The following is a 24,794-nucleotide window of genomic DNA, read 5'->3' on the forward strand; positions in this document are numbered from 1 at the left end:
ATTTGGTCTGGAGCAAATCCCTAAAAGGCTTTAAAGCAGGGACAGCAAGAATGAATCATGGTAATCATGGCGCAGGACACGCAGCCACCACCGAGAGGAGCTGGAATGGGGCAGGAGGCAGGAATGGGGCTCTGCACCTGGCTGGGGGACAGACAGTGCCAGGATGTGGATCTTCTGGGAGCTGGGACACCAGTCTGGCTGTTCCTGGGGATGTTGGGGCGAGGAGTCAGCCCAGCCAGGCAGCAGGGAACAGCCCTGCTGGAAAGAGGAAACAAGCAGGCAACCCCCAAATTTCCTCCGTGCTGATTCCTGTTGCATTTACATTGCTGTACTGTTGCATTCACATTGTTGCATAATTATATTTCCTGAGTCTCGTACCTTCTCTTGATGGTTTTCTCATAGTAGATCTTCTCAGCAGTGGTGTTGTTGCTTCTCGGTCAGGGCTCCTCTCCCAGGCTCTCCCTGACCACCCCGCCCCCTTTTATCTCAGCTCTTTCCATGGGCTACAGCTGCTGCCCAATCAAGGACATCACAGCTGCAGCCCATTTACAATAACTAGAACCAGGGCGGGGTCACTAATACAATAGAGAGATCTTCAACTGCCATACATACAATACATAAGTTAACTCAGGCCCCCAGATACACATTCACTCAGCCCCCTACATTTCCCCCTTTACTTTTACCAATTTTACAGTTACAATATACATATCTGTCCCAGCTCTCAGGCTGCCACAGCTCGCAGCTGTCTTTACTTCTGTAGTCCCAGCTCTCAGGCTGCCACAGCTCGCAGCTGTCTTTACTTCTGTCCCAGCTCTCAGGCTGCCACAGCTCGCAGCTGTCTTTACTTCTGTAGTCCCAGCTCTCAGGCTGCCACAGCTCGCAGCTGTCTTGAATACATACATAGAATATATACATATCCTCCTCTTTTTTTCTTTTTCTTTTTTTTTTTTTTTTTTTTTCCTTTTTTTTCTTTTTCTTTTTTTTTTCTTTTTCTTTTTTTTTCTTTTTTTTTTTCTTTTTCTTTTTTTTTTCTTCTTTTTTTTTTCTCTTTTTTTTCTCTTTTTTTTCTTTTTTCTCTCTTTTTTTTTCTCTTTTTTTTTTCTTTTTTCTCTCTTTTTTTTCTCTTTTTTCTTTTTTTTTTCTTTTTTTTTCTTCTTTTTTTTTTCTTTTTTACTTCTAGCAACTTTATAACTACAATACACATATTTATTTTAGCTCTCAAGCTGCTACAGCTCGCAGCTGTCTTTAAACACACACACAAATCCCTAGATGTTCTATATTTTAGAGTCCCAGCTCTCAGCTGTCCTGAATACATACTTTACAGTCCCAGCTCTCGGCTGTCCTTTCTTCTGGAGTCTCAGCTCTCGGCTGTCCTTTCTTCTGTCCCAGCTCTCTGGCTGCCACAGCTCGCAGCTGTCTTTACTTCTCGAGTCCCAGCTCTCTGCTGTCCTTTCTTCTGTCCCAGCTCTCTGGCTGCCACAGCTCGCAGCTATCCTATCTTCAGTCCCAGCTCTCTGCTGTCCTATCTTCTGTCCCAGCTCTCTGGCTGCCACAGCTCGCAGCTGTCCGGGGGATTCCATACCTTCTTTCCTTGGCTGCATGTTCGAATCACGTCGGGGTCACCAGAATGTTGCATTTACATTGCTGTACTGTTGCATTCACATTGTTGCATAATTATATTTCCTGAGTCTCGTACCTTCTCTTGATGGTTTTCTCATAGTAGATCTTCTCAGCAGTGGTGTTGTTGCTTCTCGGTCAGGGCTCCTCTCCCAGGCTCTCCCTGACCACCCCGCCCCCTTTTATCTCAGCTCTTTCCATGGGCTACAGCTGCTGCCCAATCAAGGACATCACAGCTGCAGCCCATTTACAATAACTAGAACCAGGGCGGGGTCACTAATACAATAGAGAGATCTTCAACTGCCATACATACAATACATAAGTTAACTCAGGCCCCCAGATACACATTCACTCAGCCCCCTACATTTCCCCCTTTACTTTTACCAATTTTACAGTTACAATATACATATCTGTCCCAGCTCTCAGGCTGCCACAGCTCGCAGCTGTCTTTACTTCTGTAGTCCCAGCTCTCAGGCTGCCACAGCTCGCAGCTGTCTTTACTTCTGTCCCAGCTCTCAGGCTGCCACAGCTCGCAGCTGTCTTTACTTCTGTAGTCCCAGCTCTCAGGCTGCCACAGCTCGCAGCTGTCTTGAATACATACATAGAATATATACATATCCTCCTCTTTTTTTCTTTTTCTTTTTTTTTTTTTTTTTTTCCTTTTTTTTCTTTTTCTTTTTTTTTTCTTTTTCTTTTTTTTTCTTTTTTTTTTTCTTTTTCTTTTTTTTTCTTCTTTTTTTTTTCTCTTTTTTTTCTCTTTTTTTTCTTTTTTCTCTCTTTTTTTTCTCTTTTTTTTTTCTTTTTTCTCTCTTTTTTTTCTCTTTTTTCTTTTTTTTTTCTTTTTTTTTCTTCTTTTTTTTTTCTTTTTTACTTCTAGCAACTTTATAACTACAATACACATATTTATTTTAGCTCTCAAGCTGCTACAGCTCGCAGCTGTCTTTAAACACACACACAAATCCCTAGATGTTCTATATTTTAGAGTCCCAGCTCTCAGCTGTCCTGAATACATACTTTACAGTCCCAGCTCTCGGCTGTCCTTTCTTCTGGAGTCTCAGCTCTCGGCTGTCCTTTCTTCTGTCCCAGCTCTCTGGCTGCCACAGCTCGCAGCTGTCTTTACTTCTCGAGTCCCAGCTCTCTGCTGTCCTTTCTTCTGTCCCAGCTCTCTGGCTGCCACAGCTCGCAGCTATCCTATCTTCAGTCCCAGCTCTCTGCTGTCCTATCTTCTGTCCCAGCTCTCTGGCTGCCACAGCTCGCAGCTGTCCGGGGGATTCCATACCTTCTTTCCTTGGCTGCATGTTCGAATCACGTCGGGGTCACCAGAATGTTGCATTTACATTGCTGTACTGTTGCATTCACATTGTTGCATAATTATATTTCCTGAGTCTCGTACCTTCTCTTGATGGTTTTCTCATAGTAGATCTTCTCAGCAGTGGTGTTGTTGCTTCTCGGTCAGGGCTCCTCTCCCAGGCTCTCCCTGACCACCCCGCCCCCTTTTATCTCAGCTCTTTCCATGGGCTACAGCTGCTGCCCAATCAAGGACATCACAGCTGCAGCCCATTTACAATAACTAGAACCAGGGCGGGGTCACTAATACAATAGAGAGATCTTCAACTGCCATACATACAATACATAAGTTAACTCAGGCCCCCAGATACACATTCACTCAGCCCCCTACAGATTCCCATAAGATTATAACCCAGCTGCCCGTGTCACAGCAGGCTCCAGGCTTCCACTGAGAAAACTAAGGGCTTGTATTAGAAAGAAAAAAAAAAAATAAATTGACCCAGTTATGACAAAACAAAGCAGCACGTTCACAGCATCGCTGTGGAAACCCATGAGCAGCCACAACAAGGCCCTCGGGAGTAACAGGATTCCACTTCAAATGAGATTTACAAATTAAAAATAAAAGAGCTGGATTATTTCTGTGTGCTTGAACCCCCTTTCCTGGCTGCCCAGCCAGCCTCAAGTGGACACTGCAGGGTGGGGAGGGGTGCCATGGACACACAAATCTCAGGAATTTGGGAAATCCTTTCCTTTGCCTCTCTGACTTTGCAGTCAAACACCTGCCCCATGCCAGGCAAAGGAGAGAGCTAGACAGAGATCCCTGGCAACTGCCCCAGAGAGCCCAGAAACCAGACCAAAATCCAGACTGGTTCCAGTTTGCCAGGCAGGGAGATCTGAGCGGCGTTTTTGCCGTTGCTCTTGGCAGAGCACAACTCGCTCTGGCTGCAGCCTCGGGAGCTCTGCTGGAGCTGCTGGGATCTGCCAAAGCTGCTGGGATCTGCCAGGATGTCCTGGAGGTCCCAGGATCTGCCGGAGCTGCTGGGATCTGCTGGAATTGCAGCGATCTGCAGGGATCTGATGGAGCTGCTGGGATCTGCCAGAGCTCTGGGATCTGATGGAGCTGCAGGGATCTGATGGCTGTGCCAGCTGCTCCTCACTGTGGGGCCGGGGGAATGTCTTGCACACCTGCCCACTCTGCCACAGCCCCGGGTTGTCACCGAGGGAGAAGTGTTGACAGCACCACGCGGAGCGGAGCAGGCTCGCAGCTGAGCCGGGATTGCTCAGCTCCTTGGCAGGGAAATGACAGGGCCCAAAGAGCGCCTGCCTCTCCCAGGAAATCCTGCAGTGCTTGGGGAGACATTACCTGGATCAGCAGCGGGAGGAAAAGGCTGGGAGCTGACAGAACGTGAAGAGCTTCGTGTGGGGGAGCTCTCCCCACATCCCAGCTGCTTTGTGGCTTGGGGGGAGAGCCTGAGCAGGATGGAGATGGAGAACCTGCATGGAAAACGGGAGCTGGGGTCCCTCCTGCTCAAATTTTGTGCATGAAAGACAAAACACAGCCTGCTGTGCACTCTTATTTTTTGGGACAAAAGCAAGGTCACCTCCCTGTCCACCCCCAGCCCCTGCCCTGGGTACCACAGAGCCACCAGCCATGGCCAGGTAATCCCTGCTGGGGGAGGGCTGGCCCAGAGAACCCAATTGTAAATACATCAGTGTCCTCCTTCTCCCTGCCACACGTTTAAATCTATTTGATCCACTCTAATGGATTGATCTACAAGTTTGTGCACACACATCCTGCTTTGGACGGGCGGCTGGCAGCGCCTCGCCCATCACGGCCTGTCAGCTCCACTCAGCCTCACCTCGAGCGCAGAGCGAATCCAATTACAGGATAAAGGGTTTTCTTCCCCTCCATATGGTCTCTATAACGCTGGGGCTTTATCTTGCCTTAACCCCTTTCCTGGCGAGGGAGCTCCCGAGCCCGGCCTAAGCGGCTCAGCGCCGCGGCCCCGGGTGGCTGCTATGTGATACGGGAAATGGGGTCTTCCCAGGGCACCCAGAGGCACATTCCTCCCTCTTTCCCTGCCCACTGGGGAGGAATGAGCCCCCCAGGGGAGGGAGATTCAGGGCAGCACTGGTTCTAAAAGCAGCCAGAATGAGCCCAGCCATGCAGAGCTGTGCTCGCAGCCAGGGTTCGCGGGGCTGCGCGTCAGCCCAGCGCCAGGAGCTCAGCACAGATGTTCCCTTCGTGACTGATTTGTTGTGCTCTTGCATTTCCCTCCACCTTGCTCTGCCAGGTGTTACCTGGGTGGCAAGTGGCTCCTGTGCCCAGCAGGGCTGGGGTTGGGCACCACAAAGGGCTCCAGGAGCCCCCCTCCCCTGTGTGAGCTGTGCCTGTCTCTGATCCCTGTGAACCAGGCGTGTCGGCTCTGTGCAAGCCGGTTATTTGATTATAATTATCATCCCTTGCTTTACACAGGACATGAAAGCCCAGAGCAGCTCAGGGCCCCGTCACGCCGCGCGCCAACAAACAATGAGCGAGAGACAATCCCTGCTCAAAGCAGGAAAACCTGCAAGGGGCAAGAAAAGCCTTTTCTTGAGGACAAACACAGAGCAGCAAAGCTCTCTTCCCGCATTAGGCAGGGCCTGGAATTTGCTGCTGTCGTAGAGTCAGCACAGAAAACAACCGGGAGCTCTCCTGGAGAGAGAGCAGCTCATAAACTTTCCCTGCTAAGAGACAGCAAATTAAAGCCATCTCTGTGACAGGGCTGCAGCAGGAGCTGAGGTTGCATTCAGGACACGTCCTGGAGGGACCAGGCGCTCTCAGTGGTGTCATTTCCCTGCTCTGGGTTTACTCGAGGCCTTGGCCATTGCTCCGGCTGTGCTGACCTGCCCAGAGCTCTAAATCCTCCAGCCCTGGGGCAGTGACCCCAGGGGACACATCCATGAGGACAGCTGGGAGGGGACAGCCCTCTTACAAAGCACAGGTGACTCAGGCTTACCTGCTCCACAGGCAGCTCCCAAAAAGGGGAAGGGCATGATCCAGGTTGGTTCAAACCCTCTCAGCCCAGTTGTCCCTTTGAAAGGTGGCTGGGGGCCACCCATGAATCCAAATCTCCTCCTCACTCAGCTGCCAGGTGAGTGGAGAGGATCTGCTGAGCCAGGAAAGGTCCCTCTACCAAAAAGTGCAGCTGAGTGTTCCCCCAGCACCCAGACTCAGTGTCCCTGTTCCCCCACAGCTTCCTTTGCACCACTCTTGACTTTGGAAGAGGGCAGGACACCCCAAAGTGGCGCTAGGAAGGGATGGGAGGTGACAATTAACTTTCCCATGGGGTACCTCTGTCCAGATGCAAAGCCTTGGAGAAGCTCCAGAACTTTGGGACGCTGCTGGCACTGGCAGTGAGGTCCAATTGTTTTTGAAGTGAAATCTTGGAGCTGAAGATTTGCTTTCTCTTTTGAAGGTGGGCCACCACAGTGAAATATTGGAGCTGGAGACGGTTGCTTTTTCCCATGGGAGCTGGGAAGTGCACACTGGAATTGAGGCAGATGCACAGTTGGTTTTGTGGATTAGAATTTCTGGGATCTCCTTTGATATTCAACTCATTCTGCAACAACGTGCCAAATTTTTGTACAAATTTTTTGAGCTTGACTATGGCCAGGAGAGGCAGGAAATTCCTCCAGGGAAAGCTCTGTGAGAAGCAGGGCCATGGGACTCCTCCACTTTCCCCTCATCCCCTCTAGGAAGACCTGGAGCAGGAATTTGGTGCCTGGTGGTTTCACGGTGTGACGACTCCAAGAGGCACATCCATCCCGTGAGGAACCCTCATCCCTGTTCCCAGGGCACCTGAGGCTGGCCTGACCCACTTCCCTGCACCACGTCCTACTTCTGCACCCACTGGGTCAGGAATTAGGACACCATCCATGCCAACACCCCCTTAGCCTTCCGCTCCAGCTCCAGGCGTGCAGGAGCCCTCATTCATCCATGACTTTTTCCATGGGCTGTGCCTTGAGGAGGAGGAGGAGGCCCAGCTTACCTCGTTATCCGATCAGCTCCCTTAACCCCCCACATCCCCAGGATTAAGGGAAGAGCTGCCCTAAGGCGCCTTAGGCAGCTCCCCTAGAGAAGGAGCCCCCATGACCCAGAAGGAAGAAATGGGGAAGAAGAACTTGGATGAGATGGAGCATTGGCACTGGCCCTGGGGATCCCACACTCCATGCTGGGAGCCTGGGAGAAGCTCCCTTCCATCCCTCTGGCTCTCCCAGGCTGTGCTGGTCTCTCTGCAAAGAGTTCAGGACATCTTTGCTCTCCTTTGCCCCGTGGCTCAGCCAAGGATGTGATCAGGGCTTACACAACCAAGAGCTCTGCCCCAAAACGCTACCTTTACCAAAAAATTACCAACTGCATTACCTTTGCGATGGGAAGTGGCTTCCCCTCCTACCTTTGCCGAGCTCCAGGCCCTTGGCTGTGTCAGCAGAGCCCGGATTTGGGATGCAGAGCCCGGATTGGGATGCAGACCCCAGCAGTCCCCAGACTGAGCCAAGCACCTGAAACAGAGCCCAGCCAACAGCTCAGACCCACAAAGCTCAGCCCAGTCTTCCCCCGGTGACCTGCCCAAGGTCAGTGGGGCAGAGCTGGCCACTCCCCAGTCCCCAGGTGGTCTCACAGGGTTCTTCAGCTGCCCAGGGACACCCCAAACCTGTGACACACTGTAGACCCCAGAACGGCCCATTTTCACATCGCTCCTCCCAAACTCCCCCCTGCTCCTCCCACCTTTGCCCCTCTTCCCAAGCGCTCCCCACCCCATCCCTTCCTGCCCCCAACACCTTAAACAACATTAAACACTTAATGGCAATTAATACTCTTTAATGCAGGTTTTGGGGCCAACTGGCTGCTTAGAGGGTGCTTAAACCATCAGCCCCTCTCAATCCCGTTGCCCTTGTCATACAAAGTTAGCCGAGCCCCTCGTCAGCCTCCCCCTCCCGGAGGGTATAAAACCACCCCGGGGCGCGGCACCGCCAGCCCCCGGCGCGGCACAGGGCAGGGCACCACCTCCATCCCCTCACCTTCTGCTGCTCCTCGTAATTCATCCATTTTTTGGGTCGGAGGGGAACCTTCTCAAGGGGGTGGGGCTTCCCTTTTTTAATTAACCAGGGTCGGAACTCAGTTCATTGCAGACAATCCCTCCGTAGCCAGGGCAGCATGAACGGGACGGAGGGGATCAATTTCTACGTGCCTATGTCCAACAAGACCGGGGTGGTGCGGAGCCCCTTCGAGTACCCGCAGTACTACCTGGCCGAGCCCTGGAAATACCGCCTCGTGTGCTGCTACATCTTCTTCCTCATCTCCACCGGCTTCCCCATCAACTTCCTCACCCTCCTGGTCACCTTCAAGCACAAGAAGCTCCGGCAGCCCCTCAACTACATCCTGGTCAACCTGGCGGTGGCTGACCTGTGCATGGCCTGCTTTGGTTTCACCGTCACCTTCTACACCGCCTGGAACGGCTACTTTGTGTTCGGCCCCATTGGCTGCGCCGTGGAAGGATTCTTTGCCACGCTGGGAGGTAAGGGATGGGCATGGGAGATTGGGGTTTCCTTCTGCAGGGCTTTGGGAGTCTGGTTCCATCCTTCATGGCACTGTTGGGATGTGCAGAGTTGTCCCTCCATGTGTGAGGCGAGCCCTGCGCTTAAAATGGGGGAGGGAAAGAGATTTCTGTGTGTTTGACGTTGATAGCAAGGAGCCTCCATGGCATGGGGCGGGGAAAGGAAGCCTGGGGAGGGATGCTTGTGTGTAGGGTCCAGTCTGGGGTCACCTGGCCCTGCTTGTCACAAGGTGGTTACCAGAGACCTGCCAGGGATGACCACAGCGTGTTCCAAATCAACGCCAAGCAGCTCAGACCAAGAACAGGCTTGCACTTGAGGTCCTTTCCCAACCTTCACGATTCCATGATTATTCCTTAACCCAAAGGCTTCCCTTTTTGGGGAAACAGAGGGTTTAGAAGGCGGAGAGAAATCCCTCAGGAAGGTAACCCCACAGAAAAGCTAGAGATGTGGAGAGATGAGAGGGCTCACAGCTTATCCAGGGGCAAAAGGAAGGTGAGGAGGATCCAGGGCAGTTCCCAGGCTCCTCAAGGATGGCTCAGCTCTGTCCCAGCTGCACCAGATTTGAGTGCCCTTGGGATTTTCCTTGAGGCGTTTCTCAGGGACGCACACGAGTGCTGCCAACACTTGGCCCTGCAGAAAAACAGGGAGAATTCACTCGGCAGCCGAGCCCACGCAGCCAGCCCTGCCCACGCCACACCTCGTGATGGATCTGACAGCCACCAGTCCTTGCTGGAGACACCCAGAGCCACCACAGGGACTTTGCTTTCCTTCCCCTAAACGGTGCCATTTCCCACAGTGATGCTGCTCTGAAAATACACATTTTAAAAACACGGATATCCTGCCAAAGGCACAGCTGAATGTCCCTATCCAAGGCAAGGAGCAAGGAAAGGCTCGGGTTTGGGGTCTGAAGATCCCAAAGTCTGCTCCATCCCTGCTCAGTGAGCCTTGGGCCGCGTTATTTTGCCTTTCCAATGTTTATACCTCTCAGAGGAGGAGGAGGAGGAGGAGGCTCCTGTTCCCAGGGAAGGAAGTTGGCTGGGAAGCAGCGGGCTGTGCGAGCAGCAGGTCCCCAGCGAATCCCAGCACAGGGTGTCGTTATCAGCAGCTTATCACAGCTGGGGGCATTAGCAGGCTTACAGCACCGACTAAACGCTCCCAAATCCCCTGAAGTTTAATTATCCCTCATAAATACATGTGCACGTTTCCCACCCACACAGTCCCCCCCTCACCGCGCCTCCCCCGATCCAGCGCCAGCAGAAGGCTCGTGAAATGCACAATTTAAAGGAATCAACAGGTTTGGAGGCATCTGGCAGCATTGCCAGGAACTGTGCTTCCCCACGCCCAGGTGGGATTCACTCCCTTGATTCTTAATTTATTAAAACCCCTCCGCCCCCAGCATCCCCTCTGCACGTTATAGGTGGAGGATTCCCAATTTCCTAGCAGGATGCTGCTTATCCCACGCTGATCCCCAGCTCCCCCTGCTCTCCTCTGGAAGCACCAAGCGAAGGTGGAGCCCAGAGGGGCTCTGACCACACCGCGGGCTCTCCCTCTCCTCCCTGCAGGCCAGGTCGCCCTGTGGTCGCTGGTTGTCCTGGCCATCGAGCGCTACATCGTCATCTGCAAGCCCATGGGCAATTTCCGCTTCTCCGCCAGCCACGCCATGATGGGCATCGCCTTCACCTGGGTCATGGCCATTTCCTGCGCCGCCCCGCCGCTCTTCGGCTGGTCCAGGTGAGCCCCAGGGTCCCCAGCAGCTCCTGGATCCCTGCAGGGAGAGCAGGTGGCTCCAGCAGGGAAGTGCTTGGCCTTGGAGGAGGGAAATGAATGTCCCGTTGTCATGGGAGGGAGCGTCACAGCAAGCTGACACCACGAGCACCCAAACCACCTGTACCACCCTCCCAGCATCCCCCATCCTCAGGGAATTCCATCCCTGTTGCCCCCCAGGGAGGGTCCTGGAGCAGATTCCCACCTTTCTCCCTGCCAGGTACATCCCGGAGGGGATGCAGTGCTCCTGCGGGCCCGACTACTACACCCACAACCCCGACTTCCACAACGAGTCCTACGTGCTCTACATGTTCGTCATCCACTTCATCATCCCCGTCGTCATCATCTTCTTCTCCTACGGGCGCCTCGTTTGCAAAGTCCGCGAGGTAAGGGCGGGAGGGGACTGAGGGGACAGGGGGTGGCTCAGGCAGGACTGGGGGATGCGGGTTGGGGTGCAGAGCTGCCCCTCACCGCCCTCTGTGCGCACAGGCAGCTGCCCAGCAGCAGGAATCGGCCACGACCCAGAAGGCGGAGAAGGAGGTGACGCGGATGGTGATCCTGATGGTGCTGGGCTTCATGCTGGCCTGGACGCCCTACGCCGTGGTGGCGTTCTGGATCTTCACCAACAAGGGCGCCGACTTCACGGCCACGCTGATGGCAGTGCCTGCCTTCTTCTCCAAGAGCTCCTCCCTCTACAACCCCATCATCTACGTGCTCATGAACAAACAGGTGAGACAGCCACATCTGGGGGCTCCACGGGCACGTTGCTCCTTCCCAGCAGGATCTCAGTCCATCCTGGTCCTGTGGCACGTCCCTCCTTGCCCCCGGTGCCACCATTGTCCTTTCTCTCCCCTCCCCAGTTCCGTAACTGCATGATCACCACAATCTGCTGCGGCAAGAACCCCTTTGGGGATGAAGAGACCTCCTCCACCGTATCCCAGAGCAAGACCGAGGTCTCCTCCGTCTCCTCCAGCCAAGTATCACCTGCATAGAGAGCATGGACAGTTTGAACTGGGGTGACCTGCCGAGCTCGGGGACCCCGACAGACGCCCCCCAGCCATTCCCTCGTGCCCCGGCCCCCTCCCCTGCAGGGGAATTTGGCTGTGCCCGTCCTGCTGTAGCTGTGCAGACCCCACCCCACACATCCCCGTGGCACTCTGAGCTCTGCCAGAGTGCTCCCACTCTGAGGTGCTCCCAGGAGCACGTCACCTCTGGGGGACTGTCCCTACCTGTCCCCATGGAGTCTGAACAGCAGTGGTTGGTGGGGACCCCAAACCTTTTCCTGCCTGAATCTCACTCCCCGCCAGCATCGCCCTTCCCTGGGCTCCAGAAGCATCACAGGAGCACCAGGGCCTCATTTGCAAAAATCTAAATATTCTGGCAAAGCCCCAGGAGCAGGACCCTGTGGCTGGGATGGCCCCAGCTGCCCCTCACCCTGGCCTGAGCCTGGGGCTCTCTGAGCCACGCTCCCACCGGGATTCCCAGAGGAATCAATTCCTGCAGCCTCTATAAATCAATATAACAAACAGAGCCACGAGCGGGCTCTGCCTCCAGCCCAGCTCCCTCTATCCCCAAGACAACACTGTAGATACATTTTTTTGTCTTGGAACCTGTAAATATTTGCTCATGTCCTTTGAAATCTCTATCCCTCTCAGCCCTTTCCTTTCTCCTCCTGTTGCCCACTCCAAAGCAGAGAAATTCCCCTTCCACCTCTGCTCTGGCTGGACAGGCACGGCCAACCTTGGAGGGTGGGGCCGGGACCCGAGCTCTTTCCTGTACATATTTTATAAATAAATAATCTCATGTCAGCACAAGGACGTCTGCAGTCAAGGAGTAGGGGTTTAAAAAATTAAGAAATAAACAGAAGCAGCACAGAGAAAAACACAGATGCTCAGTCCTTGTCCTTTCTCTTGGGCTGTGGGGACAGGATGCTGGTGGCCAGCTGGGGGAACACAAGACACAAACCTGCAGCTGTCCCAAAAGCCGTGGGAAGGGGGATCTGTGGGGGACACCATCCCCACAAGGTGGCAGCCCCATTAGCTGGAGCCCCAAAGGTGTTTAGACGCAAAAATTGACACACGGGGCACAGCCCTGGCTGCCCAGCCAAGAGTTTTGTACTTGAATATTAAAGATTTCCCCATGTAGCCTTAAATAAAGCTTCAGCTGAGAGCTCCTTGCAGAGTTCAAATTCTCCTCCCTGTGGGCCCCTTCCAGGCAGCGTTGTGACAGAACTGGAAGAATCAGGGAAAAGTTGTTCCCTGTGTCAGTGAATTCATTCAGGAGCGGCTGCAGAGCGACCCCAGTGCCAGAACCTCGCCCTCCTCCCCTCCCTGCTCAGCTCACACCTCCCCTCTCCGGTGTTTTTCCTCCTTTTTGGGTCCAAAGCCACCAAAACCAGCGGGAAGTGCCAGGCTCATCCCTGGCAGGGATAGGAAGCATTTTTGCCCCCAAACACCAGGCCTGGGAAGGGAAGGATGCAGCCCCAGCCCCTCTCTCCTGTCAGGCACCCTCCTGTCTCTGCACCCACCCAAACGTGGGGCTCCTGGAGCAGCTCCCACCCCACTCCTGCTGTGCTGGGTGATTCATGGCCACTCTGCCCATCCCGGGAGCCTTTTTTCTTTCCCTACAAAGCCCCAAACCAAGCTCAGAGCTGATTTCTTCAAACCATGCGAGCAGGGGAGGAGCAGCCACCAGACAACCAAAAACCCTAAACCTCACCCAGCCCAACAGACCCAACCCTTCCCTGACAGAAAGCATCTCATTCAAAGGTTCCTCTTGAAAAATCACCCAGGAGTTCTTCCCTTCCACTTTTCCATAAATCCATGGGTTTATCCAGGCACTGCATTTGCAACCAGCAGGGACCATCCTGGCATCGCCCACTCAGAGCAGGCAGCACCAGCTGCTCCAGTGCTGCTGGCCTGGCACTGCTGCCACCCAAATTCAGATACAAACTGAGGAAAGCAGCCAGACTCATCCAGGGAGTGGAGACAGCTGGAATCTCAGGCCCAAAGGGCATCTCAGTGTCTGACTCCCATCCTCCTGCAGCTGGGACTGCTCCTCCTCACCCCAGCACTGCTGTCAGCTGCTTTAGGAAAAGTGCAGTAATTGGCTCAATTCATTTTAAATCAGTTCTCATTTGTGCAAGCAGCACTCGGGGAAAAGCAGCTTGGAGTTTATAACATCCTGATTTGGAGCATCCACAGGGATGAGGGGGAGATCTCAGTGAGGTTTTGTGGTCTTTGCCCCACAGCCCTGGGCACAGACAGAACCCAAAGAAAAGGGACAAACCAGGGTGCTGGCCCAGTGCTGTTCCCAAAAACATTCCTCCTGCCCAGGGCTGATCTCTCCAATGGCACTGCCTGGATTTCTCCCAGGACATTTTTATCCCATCACTGCAGAAGGAGCAGCTCCACGCCAGAGGGTCTGGCTCTGCTCGTTTGTCTCTGCCAAAGGAAAAACATCTCCTTGTCCAGCCACGAGGAACAAGAAGATTAAAACCCTCAAACACTCCCCCCTTCCCTCAGTGCCATCACACACAGCATTGGAGGTGCCAAATCCCTCTCTGGGGTGCCCAGACCCTGCTACCAGGGGGAAAAGCTGCTCCTTAAGGGGAAAACTGCTGGAATTAGAGCTTGGGAGAAGCCAGGATTGCCCCTGACAGTGCCAGGGGGACCTAGCACAGCCCAGGGAGACCCAGGCAGTGTTTGCCTCCCACCCAGGAGGGTTCAGGAGTCCCCACATCTGTGTCACTTCCCAGCAGGGCCACGTTTGTGTCACATCCCCAGCCCGAATCCATCAGGGCTGCCTGTGTCACGTTAGCAGCAATGAAAGGATTCAAACAGCAATTCCTTACTTTTATGAACAAATAGCCCTGGCTGGATGATTCAGGCAGCATTCAATTCCCAGCCAGAAAGTGTCAGCAAAATCCCAGCCTCTCACATGTAGGTGGATAACTGCAAATGAAAGGAGGGAATTATTAGCACTTAATACCCGGTGGGTTTGCGCTGCCCGTGCTCCTCTCCAGGAGATGCCAAACGCTCCAGTGCTCCTGCAGCTGGGGGGGCCCTGCCAGGGGGGCTGCAGGGATTGGGGTGGTGGCTTTGGACACTGGGATCCGCCTCACCCCGCTGCCAGGGCCCTGCTCCAGCCCAGCCCCACCGGAACCCCCGATCTCCTGCAGCCTGTCCCTTCCACAGCCCTTTTCTCCTCTGATTCATCCTCTCCAGAATCCCTTTTATCCTCCAGACTTCCCCTTCCAGAACCCCATTTCTCCTCCAGCTTGTTCCATCCAGAGCCCCTTTTCTCCTCCAGTCTGTCTTTTCCACAGCCCTTTTCTCCTCCAATCCATCCTCTCCAAAACCCCTTTTATCCTCCAGACTTTCCCTTCCACAGCCCTTTTCTCTCCCATCCCATCCCATCCCATCCCATCCCATCCCATCCCATCCCATCCCATCCCATCCCATCCCATCCCATCCCATCCCATCCCAAGCCCCTTTTCTCTTCTAGCCTGGCCTTTCCAGAACCCCTTTTTTTCCTCAATCCCATCCTCTCCAGAACCTCCTTTCCTTCTCCAGCCTGACCCCTCCAGAACCCCTTTTCTCCTCCATCCTGTCCTTATCAGAGTCCCTTTTATCCTCCATCCCATCCCATCCCATCCCATCCCATCCCATCCCATCCCATCCCATCCCATCCCATCCCATCCCATCCCATCCCAAGCCCCTTTTCTCTTCCAGCCTGTCCTTTCCAGAACCCTTTTTTCCTCCATCCCACCCTCTCCAGAATCCCTTTTCTCCTCCATCCCATCCCATCCTGAACCCCCTTTTTCCCCCCCAACCCATCCCCTCCAGCCCTTTTCTCCTCCCCACACCCCCTCTCCATCTCCCCCTCCCCACCCAGAGACCCTCAGGGACCCCAAGCCCTCGGTGACACAAATCCCCAGCTCCAGAGGGACCCAGAGAGGTTCCCCAAGCCCCTGGGGCCGCTCCTGGCCGTGCAGGATCGTGCTCCTCACTCTCCATTTCTCCTTCACCCAGCCTGCCCGTATTTTTCTTGTTCATCAGACTGACAAATGGGCAGAAAACAGACTCCTGGTGATTTCCTGCACTGGCTGCCCACTCCTCCTCTCCCCTCGGCGATGACTGAGAGCTGAAAAAGCAGGAATAGCATATAAATTTCCTCCCTGCTTTAATAAATACCTCTATTACCTTGTGCTTTCCCCCGGCTCACTGTGCAGCTCCTGCTGCCCGCCAGGCAGACGTGATAAACCAAAATTCACATTTCTGTGGGCAACCAGCAGCAGGGCTCAGGCAGGCTGGCAGCAGCATGGGAGGGGTGAAGCTCCCACCTCGGGGGTCTGGCCGCAGCTCCACATCATCCACGGGGAGATAAATTAATTCATTTATTGCCAAAGGGGAGCTGGGGTGTGTCTGGTCCCTCTGTGGACTCCCTGTGCTGGTTCCAGGGGGAGGAGGGGTCTCATCATTCCCAGACACCTCTGAGCCCCTCGGGGTGAGCCTGGGGTTTCCTGAAGGGTGGGGATGGAGACAAACCCTGCTAAAATCTCTGCAGGGGGAGCAGAAGGGTTTGGTGCTCCCGATAATCCTCCAGGAGGGCCCCGAACCTGCGAGGGATGAACAACTGAGCAGCTGGTTAAATATTCTGTGAGGGTTAGAGAGCATCGGTGGGAGAGGGGATTTCAGAGAGGGAGGGACACAAAACTAAAAATGGAGCCCAAAAAGTGGAAAAAGGAGATGGGGAAGGGAAGGGAAGGGAAGGGAAGGGAAGGGAAGGGAAGGGAAGGGAAGGGAAGGGAAGGGAAGGGAAGGGAAGGGAAGGGAAGGGAAGGGAAGGGAAGGGAAGGGAAGGGAAGGGAAGGGAAGGGAAGGGAAGGGAAGGGAAGGGAAGGGAAGGGAAGGGAAGGGAAGGGAAGGGAAGGGAAGGGAAGGGAAGGGAAGGGCATGCCTGCAGTGGGATCAGCACAGCCAGGGGTTTTGGGGGATTATCCCGTCCAGATGTGCCCTGCCAGCTGTGCTGTGCAGATGTGCAGGGCTGGCCTGCCCCTCCAAAGGGGAGGAGGACCCCGGGAGCAGGGAGGGAAGGGAGGAAGGTGCAGCAGGGAGGGAAGGGAGGAAAGTGCAGCAGGGCTCCAGCCCAGCCTGCTCTCACAGGATGCCGATGCTGCCCTCGAGGGCCGAGCTGCAGGGACACAAAGTTTTGGCAGCCCAGCCTCGATGAGATGTGGTGCCAAGGAGATTTTCCACCCCATTCCCTTTCCTCCTCTTCCTCCTCCCCAGGGATCAGGGCTGCATTCCCAGCGAGGAATCCCCGGGCTGATGCTGGAGGGAGATCGCAGAGGATGGAGAGGAGAGTCCGGGAGCTCCCAGCTCCTTCCAGCCTGGGCTCGGGGTGGTTTGGGCTCCCCAGAGCCCCCGCAGCCCCGCGGATGGAGGTAGAGGGCAGCAGAGGCTGCTCCTTGTGGCAGCCGGGATGTGACGGGTCCTGCCCGCTGGAACCGTCCGAGGAATAAACGGAATAAATGGAATAGATGGAATAGATGGAATAAAGCTGCTCCACGGCAAAGGAGCAGCCAGGCTGCTGCGGTGGGAGCAAGCTGCACATCCCAGCGGGGACGGGGGATGGAGCAGGATGGGTCCTGCAGGCTCTGGGACCTCCCTGCAGTGGCTCTGGGGACAGCAGGGCCACAGCTCGGGTCCCCAGGTGTCCCCTGCCATGGCCACGTGTCCTGCTGGGGCCACAGTCCCAGACAGAGTCCAGACACTGGAATGTGCTCTGATTTCCATGGCATGACACCAACGCTGGCAATGCCACCCCTCGTCGTTTCCAAGAGGTCTAGAGGGGATAAATCAATAAAAAAAAACCCATGTTTACAACCTCCAAATCCCATTCCCAACAGCTTTAGCTGGGATCTCAGGAAGGAGGAGCTCAGCCAGGTGCCCCCATCCTTTTCCCTCTCCTTGTCCCAGTTCCCCCCACACACCAGTGATGGACCCTGGGGGTGAAACAGGGAGAGGAGCTGGGGCTGGGATGGATCCCGGCCGTCCAGCCCCAAGAAGGAGTCGGGGAAGATCAAATAACCTGTCCTGAAACACTGGGGGAGAGGAGCTGGGACTGCAGCAGGAGGGACCCCAGACCCAGGGACTGAGCCCCCTCCTCACTGAGGGCTGTGCTGGGGAGGGGCTGGTGGATTTGGGGTTTGGTTGGAGCCTGTTGCACTCCCCAGGGTTTATCTGGATCCATACCCAAGTGCCAGAGAAAAGAGAGACCCTTGGGCCCAAGCTGGGACAAAAATCCTGAGTTTCGCTGAGCCCTGCTTGTTTAAAGGAACAAAAAAGGGAGGTTTTTTTCCTAATTCCCACCCCAAGAAGCTGCAGAGAAGTGAGGGAGGGGTCTCACTGTGCCCCTGCCCTGAGCTCTGGGCAATCCTGGAGGTCCCAAATGGGGACATGGATAGATCCCTGCCATGGGCACAGGGAGGGACCAAGCGCCACTGGCACATGCCCAGAGCACGACTCTGATGCTCTTTTTCATTTTCTCTTTTCGAGGGCAGCGCTCACAGCCTCCTTTTCCAGTTTTTTCCCCGTTTTCCCTCCTTTTCCTGGTTCTCCTCCTCCCCCTCGGGCTGCTGCCTCCCGCCTGCCGTGCAGATGGCCCAGCATATGGGCAGCCTCCCCTCGTGCTCGCACCTTGTAAGCAGATTCTGTCAGGTTTCGAGAGGAAAAGCTTAATTAAGCAGTTGTGTGTGTACAATCATGTCCTTAATTATCTCCGCGTTTGGCTCCTTTGTTGTTCCCCGTTTGTGAGAAGTTTGGGAACAACCGCGGGCGTCCTGCAGGAGCTTTTTCCTTCCCTGGTTTCTCTTTTTCTCCTGCCTCGTTTCAGGGATTTTCTGGCTGGTGGGAGCTGCAGGATGAGCCCCCCCTCCGGTCCCTGGGATTCGCTGACCCCAGCTCAGTTCCCAAAGCAGAGCAGTTGCCAGCTCTGCCCACACAAAGCGCAGCTTCAGCTGCTCGAAAGCTGCTCCAGCGCAATTTATCACCTCCCACATTCGTGCTCCAGTGCCCCAGCCCTGCCCCAACACCCTCGGGAATGAACAGATCCCGTGAGAGCATCAGCAGGGTGATGCTTCATTGCTCCCAAACCCCATAATGCCAGCCAAGGGGATCCTGCCTAATTAATTCCTCTAATTACCCCATTTCCCAGCTTGGGCAGCAAGCCTGGCACATCTCAGGGTGATGCTGGGTCTGGAGCCACCTGCAGAGATCAGGGACAGGAGGTGGCACAAACAACTGGCTAATTTGTGGTGGTGCTTTTATTTTATGCTCAGAGCACTAAACAGCCATAAACACCCCGAGCTGGATGGTGGAGCTGGGGGTGGTTTTATTGTCTGGAAGTCCTTGAAGTTTGGCCATGAACCTTTTATTAAAAATAACCCCAAACTCTCGTTCCTCTAATTGAGTGTATTTCAGAACCCACACGCTCGCATTTGTACCCAGGTATCTTTATACCACCACCAGTTAGTTTTTATTTACCTTCTAGTGAAACTCATCTTCCTCCTTTAATTCCCAGGCCTGCATTTCCTTTCAGATCAGAATTGGGACCCAACAATCAGCCGTGAATTTAAGGTGCCATTAAATCCTCAGCTCTGCTCTCACAGCTTCCAAACCCAAGCGCAGCAGTGACCTCCCCCTCCTTTTCCAGGCATCCAAGCAGCGAAAATGAATCTTCATCCAGCTGAGAGGTGCCAAGTGCCGGGAATGAGCCCGGGGAGAGCGGCAGGAGCGGTGGGGCTGCAAAGGGAGGGATGAGGGAGATTGGAGGGAAGGAGGAGAGGAACAATCCGTTAGAAATGCATGTTCTACGACTGGCTTTTCGCAAATGTTCAAATGAATATTAGATGTGTTGCGTTAGAAAGTGACGCTGTGTTAATTCCCTGAGCTGGACCAGAGCACGACGTGTCCAAGTGGGGCTGGGGCAGCTCTTCCCCAATTCCCTGCCCCGCTCCCCAATTTTCCACTCCAATTCCCCTCTCTGCTCCCCAGTTCCATTCTCCACTCCCCAAATCCCCACTCCACTCTCCAGTTTCCTGTTCTGCTCCCCAGTTTACCACTCCCTGATTCCCCTTCCCGCTCCCCAATTCCATTCTCCGCTCCCCAATTCTCTGCCTCATTCCCCAGTTCCGTGTTCTGCTCCCCAATTCCCTGCCCCGCTCCTCAATTCCCTGCTGCATTCCCCAATTCCTCTCTCTGCACCCCAGTTCTCTTATCCACTCCCCAGTTCCCTGTTCTGCCTCCCAGTTTTCCACTCTCCAATTCCCCTCTCCGCCCCCCAATTCCGTTCTCCACTCCCCAATTCCCCCTTTGCTCCCCAATTCCCTTCTCCAGTCCCCTGTTCCCCTCTTCACTCCCCAATTCCCTGTTCCACTCCCCATTTCCCTGCCCCACTCCCCAATTTTCCACCCCACTCCCCAATTCCCTTCTCCTCCCCGCAATTCCCCTCTGCACTCTTCAGTTCCCCTCTCTGCTCCCCAATTCCATTCTCCACTCCCCAATTCCTCTCTCTGCACCCCAATTCTCTTATCCACTCCCCAATTCCCCCTTTGCTCCCCAATTCCCCTCTCCACTCCCCAATTCCCTGTTTTGCTCCCCAGTTCCCCTCTCCAGCGCGGGGCAGCTGAGGACAGGGGCGGCTCTCAGGCTGTAATTAACACCCGGCGGTAATTAACACCCGGAGAGGAGGGCTCTGATCCCTTTCATCCTTTCATCCGGGGGCTGCTGGAAGGCACCAGAGCCCGGCAGCTTTGGGGCTGTCTCGCCCTAACCTGGCGTAAATTCAGTCCCTTTTTGGGGGGAATTTGAATTGTTTTTGGGGTGCAGAGAGCAGAGGATTTGGCAGCACCAACATCCAAATCCCTGCTGCTCCTGCCCAGCCCCAGCATCCCCATCAGGGCAGTTTGGGATGCAGGATGTGGCTGAAACCCCAAATTCCATCTCCAGGGGTGATGAGGAGGCAGGTTCAGGGATCCCAACGCTCTCCTCTCTCTATTCCACACAAAAATTATTCCTGTCCAGCAGGAATCTTACACCCTGCGGGAATTTTACACCCTGCGGGACTTTTACACCCTGCAGGAATTTTACACCCTGCAGGAATTCCACCAGGCAGCCCAAAGCAAACACAATATTTTAAAGTCCTTCCCAGCCTAACCATCCCCAGCGCTATTAATAACACTTGTAAGGAGTTGTTCTTGAATAGATATGATTTTTATCTTGACAGCGTCTCCCTAAATCATTTTTATCCCCGCCAAGTTTGCGAGGAGCAGATTTTCCTGAGGGCCATTTATCTCGGCAAATATCCCCACCCCTGTTTATTGCTCACTCCCTCTTTAGTGATGGTTCGGGCTGTTCCCCACCCTCATCCTCAGCTCCCAAATTCTCCATCCCCTCCCTCCACGCGTGTTTAAATAAACTCAAAATCTCCAATTTCTTTGGCTGAGGAGCTGTCGGGAGGTGGGACGGGGGTGTGAGCTCGCTGCCAAACATCCTCCTGTCCTCCCTCCCCCCGTTTTCAGCCACAATTCCGCTTCAGAAAAGGCTCAGGACTGCCCTGATGAATTATCTGAATTTTCAGCTTTTCCCCTCGTTGTGGCAGATGGACAAAGGCACGGGGAAAGCTCCAGGCAGGGGAGGCAGTGGGGCCACATTCCTGCTGTCACATCCATCACTGGAGGGAGAATAAAGAGTTTTGTAAAGAGGAGAACTGAGGGGAAAGGAGCAGATTCTCTGATCCTGCTTGGGAAACACCGATTCTGCTGGCAGATGGCCCGGGCTGCTCCTCCTGGGGGGATGAACCCATCCCAAAGGGGCTGAACTCACCCCAAAGGAGCTGAATTTACCCCAAAGGGGTTGAACTCACCCCAGAGATGCTGAATTTACCCTATAGGGGCTGAACTCACTCTGGGAATGCTGAATTCACCCCAAACATGCTGAATTTACCCCAAAGGTGCTGAGTTCAGTCTGGGAATGCTGAGCTCACCTCAAACATGCTGAATTTACCCCAAAGATGCTGAACTCACCCTGGGAATGCTGAATTCACCCCAAAGATGCTGAATTTACCCCAAAGGTGCTGAACTCATCCTAAACATGCTGAATTTACCCCAAACATGCTGAACTCACCTCAAACATGCTGAATTTACCCAAAAGGTCCTGAACTCACCCCAAAGGTGTTTGTGGATGAATTTTCCTAACCCAAGAAGCCCTCAGGAGGTGAATTCAGTGATCTGAGCTGGGCCCTGCCACCAGCCCCAGCCAGAGCTCATGGACTGGGAATTTGGGAATTTGGGAATGGAGGAGGTTTCTCTTCCCCCCATGCTTTGCAGCACAGAGGGGCTGTGACAGCAGCTCCAAGGTGCAGAGAATTCCCCCGCTCTCGGATACAGGGAGCAGAACATCATTTGTCATCTTTAAAGATACGCAGAGCCGGCGAGAGAATGAATTCTTCTTCATAACCCAGTTCCCAGGATATTTTTACTGTGCACCATAAATTATAATACCTTTTTATTTTTGCTTTATGGCCTGTCCCCCGCCAATTCCGGTGATCTACATCCTCACCCCCCGCCCAGTGCTTTAGGAACAATCCCTGCCTGGCTCTCTCCTCCTCCCATCAGCTCCCCAGCCTCTCTCCTTCCACCTGCAGCTCTTGTTCCTCTTGTCCACCCATGGGAGTCACCAGGAGGGGACCAGGAGGGGACAGTGACACCTCTGAGGTGCTGCAGAGCCTCGGGCAGGGGTAGTGACAGGGGACAGTTGTCAGCATCCAGCCCAAAATGCCCCTGTGGGTTTGATCATGACCCCTGGAGCAAATTACCAACCTTGTATGAAGATCAGCAGGCCACAGCAGTTTAAGTAGAATATTAGTGAAGTTATCACGGGGTGGAAAAGTAGATTTTGGGGTTTTTGGTATGGGGGTTCAGAAGGCAAAATGGAGGGATCTGGGCATGTCCAGCCTTTCTCCTTCTTCTTCTTGGCCTCCATCTTCTGCTGTGATGGTGGCACTTACAGATTGGTTTAGAGCAGAAGCTCACTGTCTAACATAGGTGATAGGTGTTGGGAAGTAATTGTAAATATTGTATATGTATGTTTTAGTATAAAGACATAATACAGGGGCAGGCAGAGTGCCTGGAATTGTCCTGCTGGACGGACCTGGGCAGGGCAGGAGAAAAATTTTTTTATAGATAAGATACAATAAACAACCTTGAGACCGAGAAATGAAGAGTTCTGACTCCTTCTTCAAGGAGTCAGAAAAGAAAAAGGAAAGGGAAAGGGAAAGGGAAAGGGAAAGGGAAAGGGAAAGGGAAAGGGAAAGGGAAAGGGAAAGGGAAAGGGAAAGGGAAAGGGAAAGGGAAAGGAAAAGAAAAAGAAGAAAAAGAAACTTTTGAACTTTTCTCGGGGTCACTCTGAGCAGCTAGAGATGCCAACAGACAGTGACACCTCTGGGCTGCTGCAGAGCCCCAGGCAGGGGTGGCCAAGCCACAGCCCCAGCTCTGACCCACAGCCCTGGCACCTCTAGATCCTCGTCACTGCTGGAGCAGCCCTGCGGCTCCCTGAGACCTCCCTGCGTGGGTGAACCAGCCCTGGGCACACCCTGCCTCTCACACCTGGGCTCCAGGTGCTCCTGAGGTGGGCACAGCTCTGAGCTTGGCGCCGGCCTCGCTCAGCATTGATGCATCAGCACCCAGGGCTGCCTCTGAGCACAGCCAGCTCTGGGGTCCCAAACTGAGGTGGGGCATGGCGAGGGCACAGAAAACAGCTCAGTGCAGCCCCCGGGGTGTTTGCAAGGCCGTGGTGCCCGAGAATGTGGGCACACATCGGCCCTGGGGCCACCAGGAGCCCTGCGAGGAGAGCAGGGCAGCAGTGACAAATGAGTTTAATTCCTGGGCAGACACCGATGCGAGGGGGTGATTAATGAGCCCAGCACCTCATGGTGGCCTCAGGGAGATATTTGGGCAGAGGGTGGAGGCGGCAGGCTGGGAACTGAGAGCGGGCAGGAGGTGACAGCCACTCCCAGTGTCCCTGTCCCACAGCGTCCCTGGCTTTGCTTCTTCCCTCCTATCCACTGTGAAAAATGCGTATTTTATCATTGGCTTTTCGTAAATATTCAAATGAATATTGTGTGTGTTGTGTTAGAAAGTGATGCTGTGTTAATTTTCTTAAGTAGCGTGTTGAGTACAGTTTTAGGTTATAACATAATGTTAAAATAGAAATGATGCTATGTAAGATACTTTTCTTGAGAAAGGACTCGCAGTGAGATAGCAGCCACAGGACACCTGAATCTTTCAGAGAAAAAGAATTTCTTCCTCTCTTATCGAGTTCTTCTCACCTTGCTCAGCCCTGAAGACACCGTTAGGATTCAGAGGAAGAATCCTGTGTTTGAATGGAATTTATGCATCATGTATGAGGTGTATGAATATGCAACAGGTTATTGTTTTTAAGGGTTAATCCTCTGTTAACGTGGGTCCTTTTCCGAGCTTATTTTGCCCAAAAAGAGGTACCCAGACTGTCCATAACTCTTTGTTTTTATTGTCTCATATTGTCCTAGTCCAAATTGCCCAAATTATTATTACTGCTATTTCAATAACATTGATATAATAATAATAATAATAATAATAATAATAATAATAATAATAATAATAATAATAATAATAATAATAATAATAATAAATGTTATTTTAAAAAAACCAAGTGATTGGCGTCTTTCACACACACCCTGCATAAAATCCAGGCTCTGAGCTGGAACTCCCCAAAAATGAGCTGGGACCAGGCTGGGCTGGGGAATGCCCTGGGAAAGGTGGGGACAGGTAAAGCAGGGTTGGCACTCAGGAAGCTCCCAGGGAACAGCAGGAAAACCTCACCCCTTTACTCACCTGTCCTGGGGGCACACCCAGGTGCCTGCAGGAGATTAATGACCTTGGCAAAATGTAATTACAGGCCGGGCCCGCGCCGTTAATGAGCGCGTATTCTCGCTGTCAATGCGCCCTAATTGAAAATGAGTAGGCGACTCGGCTGGCAGTGGAGCTGGCTGCAGAGGCTCGCTGCTGTATTAATTGTAGTAATTAGCAGTCACTTTAGGCTGGAGTCAGCTATAAATAGGGGGTCCGTTCGTTTTGCGCCGAGCGTGATTTAAAATGCAAATAAAATCTGTACGTCGCTGCTCTCCCCCAGCCCCACGAAGCTGCGGGGATGCTCTGGGGAGTTTGGCTTCCAAATGGGAAATTATCCCCTTGTTTGGCAGCCCGGGATGGTGGCAGCAGTACCAGGACACCCTGGAAATGAGGTTTGGTGCTGCCAGGGTGATGGGCACCCACAAATCAGCCCCATCCCACACCCAGGGCTTGGAATGTGCTGAGAAAACTCCAAAAGGGTGATGGGCACCCACAAATCAGCCCCATCCCACACCCAGGGCTTGGAATGTGCAGAGAAAACCCCAAAATTAGGTGATGGTGATGGGCAGCTCCC

General features: G+C 53.6%; 1 protein-coding gene across 1 annotated transcript; it reads left to right on the forward strand.

Annotated features, from left to right (window-relative positions):
• The first annotated feature begins 8,101 nt into the window (after positions 1–8,101).
• LOC134430194 (green-sensitive opsin) lies at positions 8,102–11,258 on the forward strand. Its single transcript, XM_063177746.1, has 5 exons — positions 8,102–8,462; positions 10,065–10,233; positions 10,487–10,652; positions 10,756–10,995; positions 11,127–11,258. Exons 1-5 carry the CDS (start codon positions 8,102–8,104, stop codon positions 11,256–11,258), a joined length of 1,068 nt encoding a protein of 355 aa, XP_063033816.1.
• Positions 11,259–24,794: the final 13,536 nt, after the last annotated feature.

Source organism: Melospiza melodia, chromosome 28 (assembly GCF_035770615.1).
Source record: "Melospiza melodia melodia isolate bMelMel2 chromosome 28, bMelMel2.pri, whole genome shotgun sequence".
Taxonomy (NCBI): domain Eukaryota; kingdom Metazoa; phylum Chordata; class Aves; order Passeriformes; family Passerellidae; genus Melospiza; species Melospiza melodia.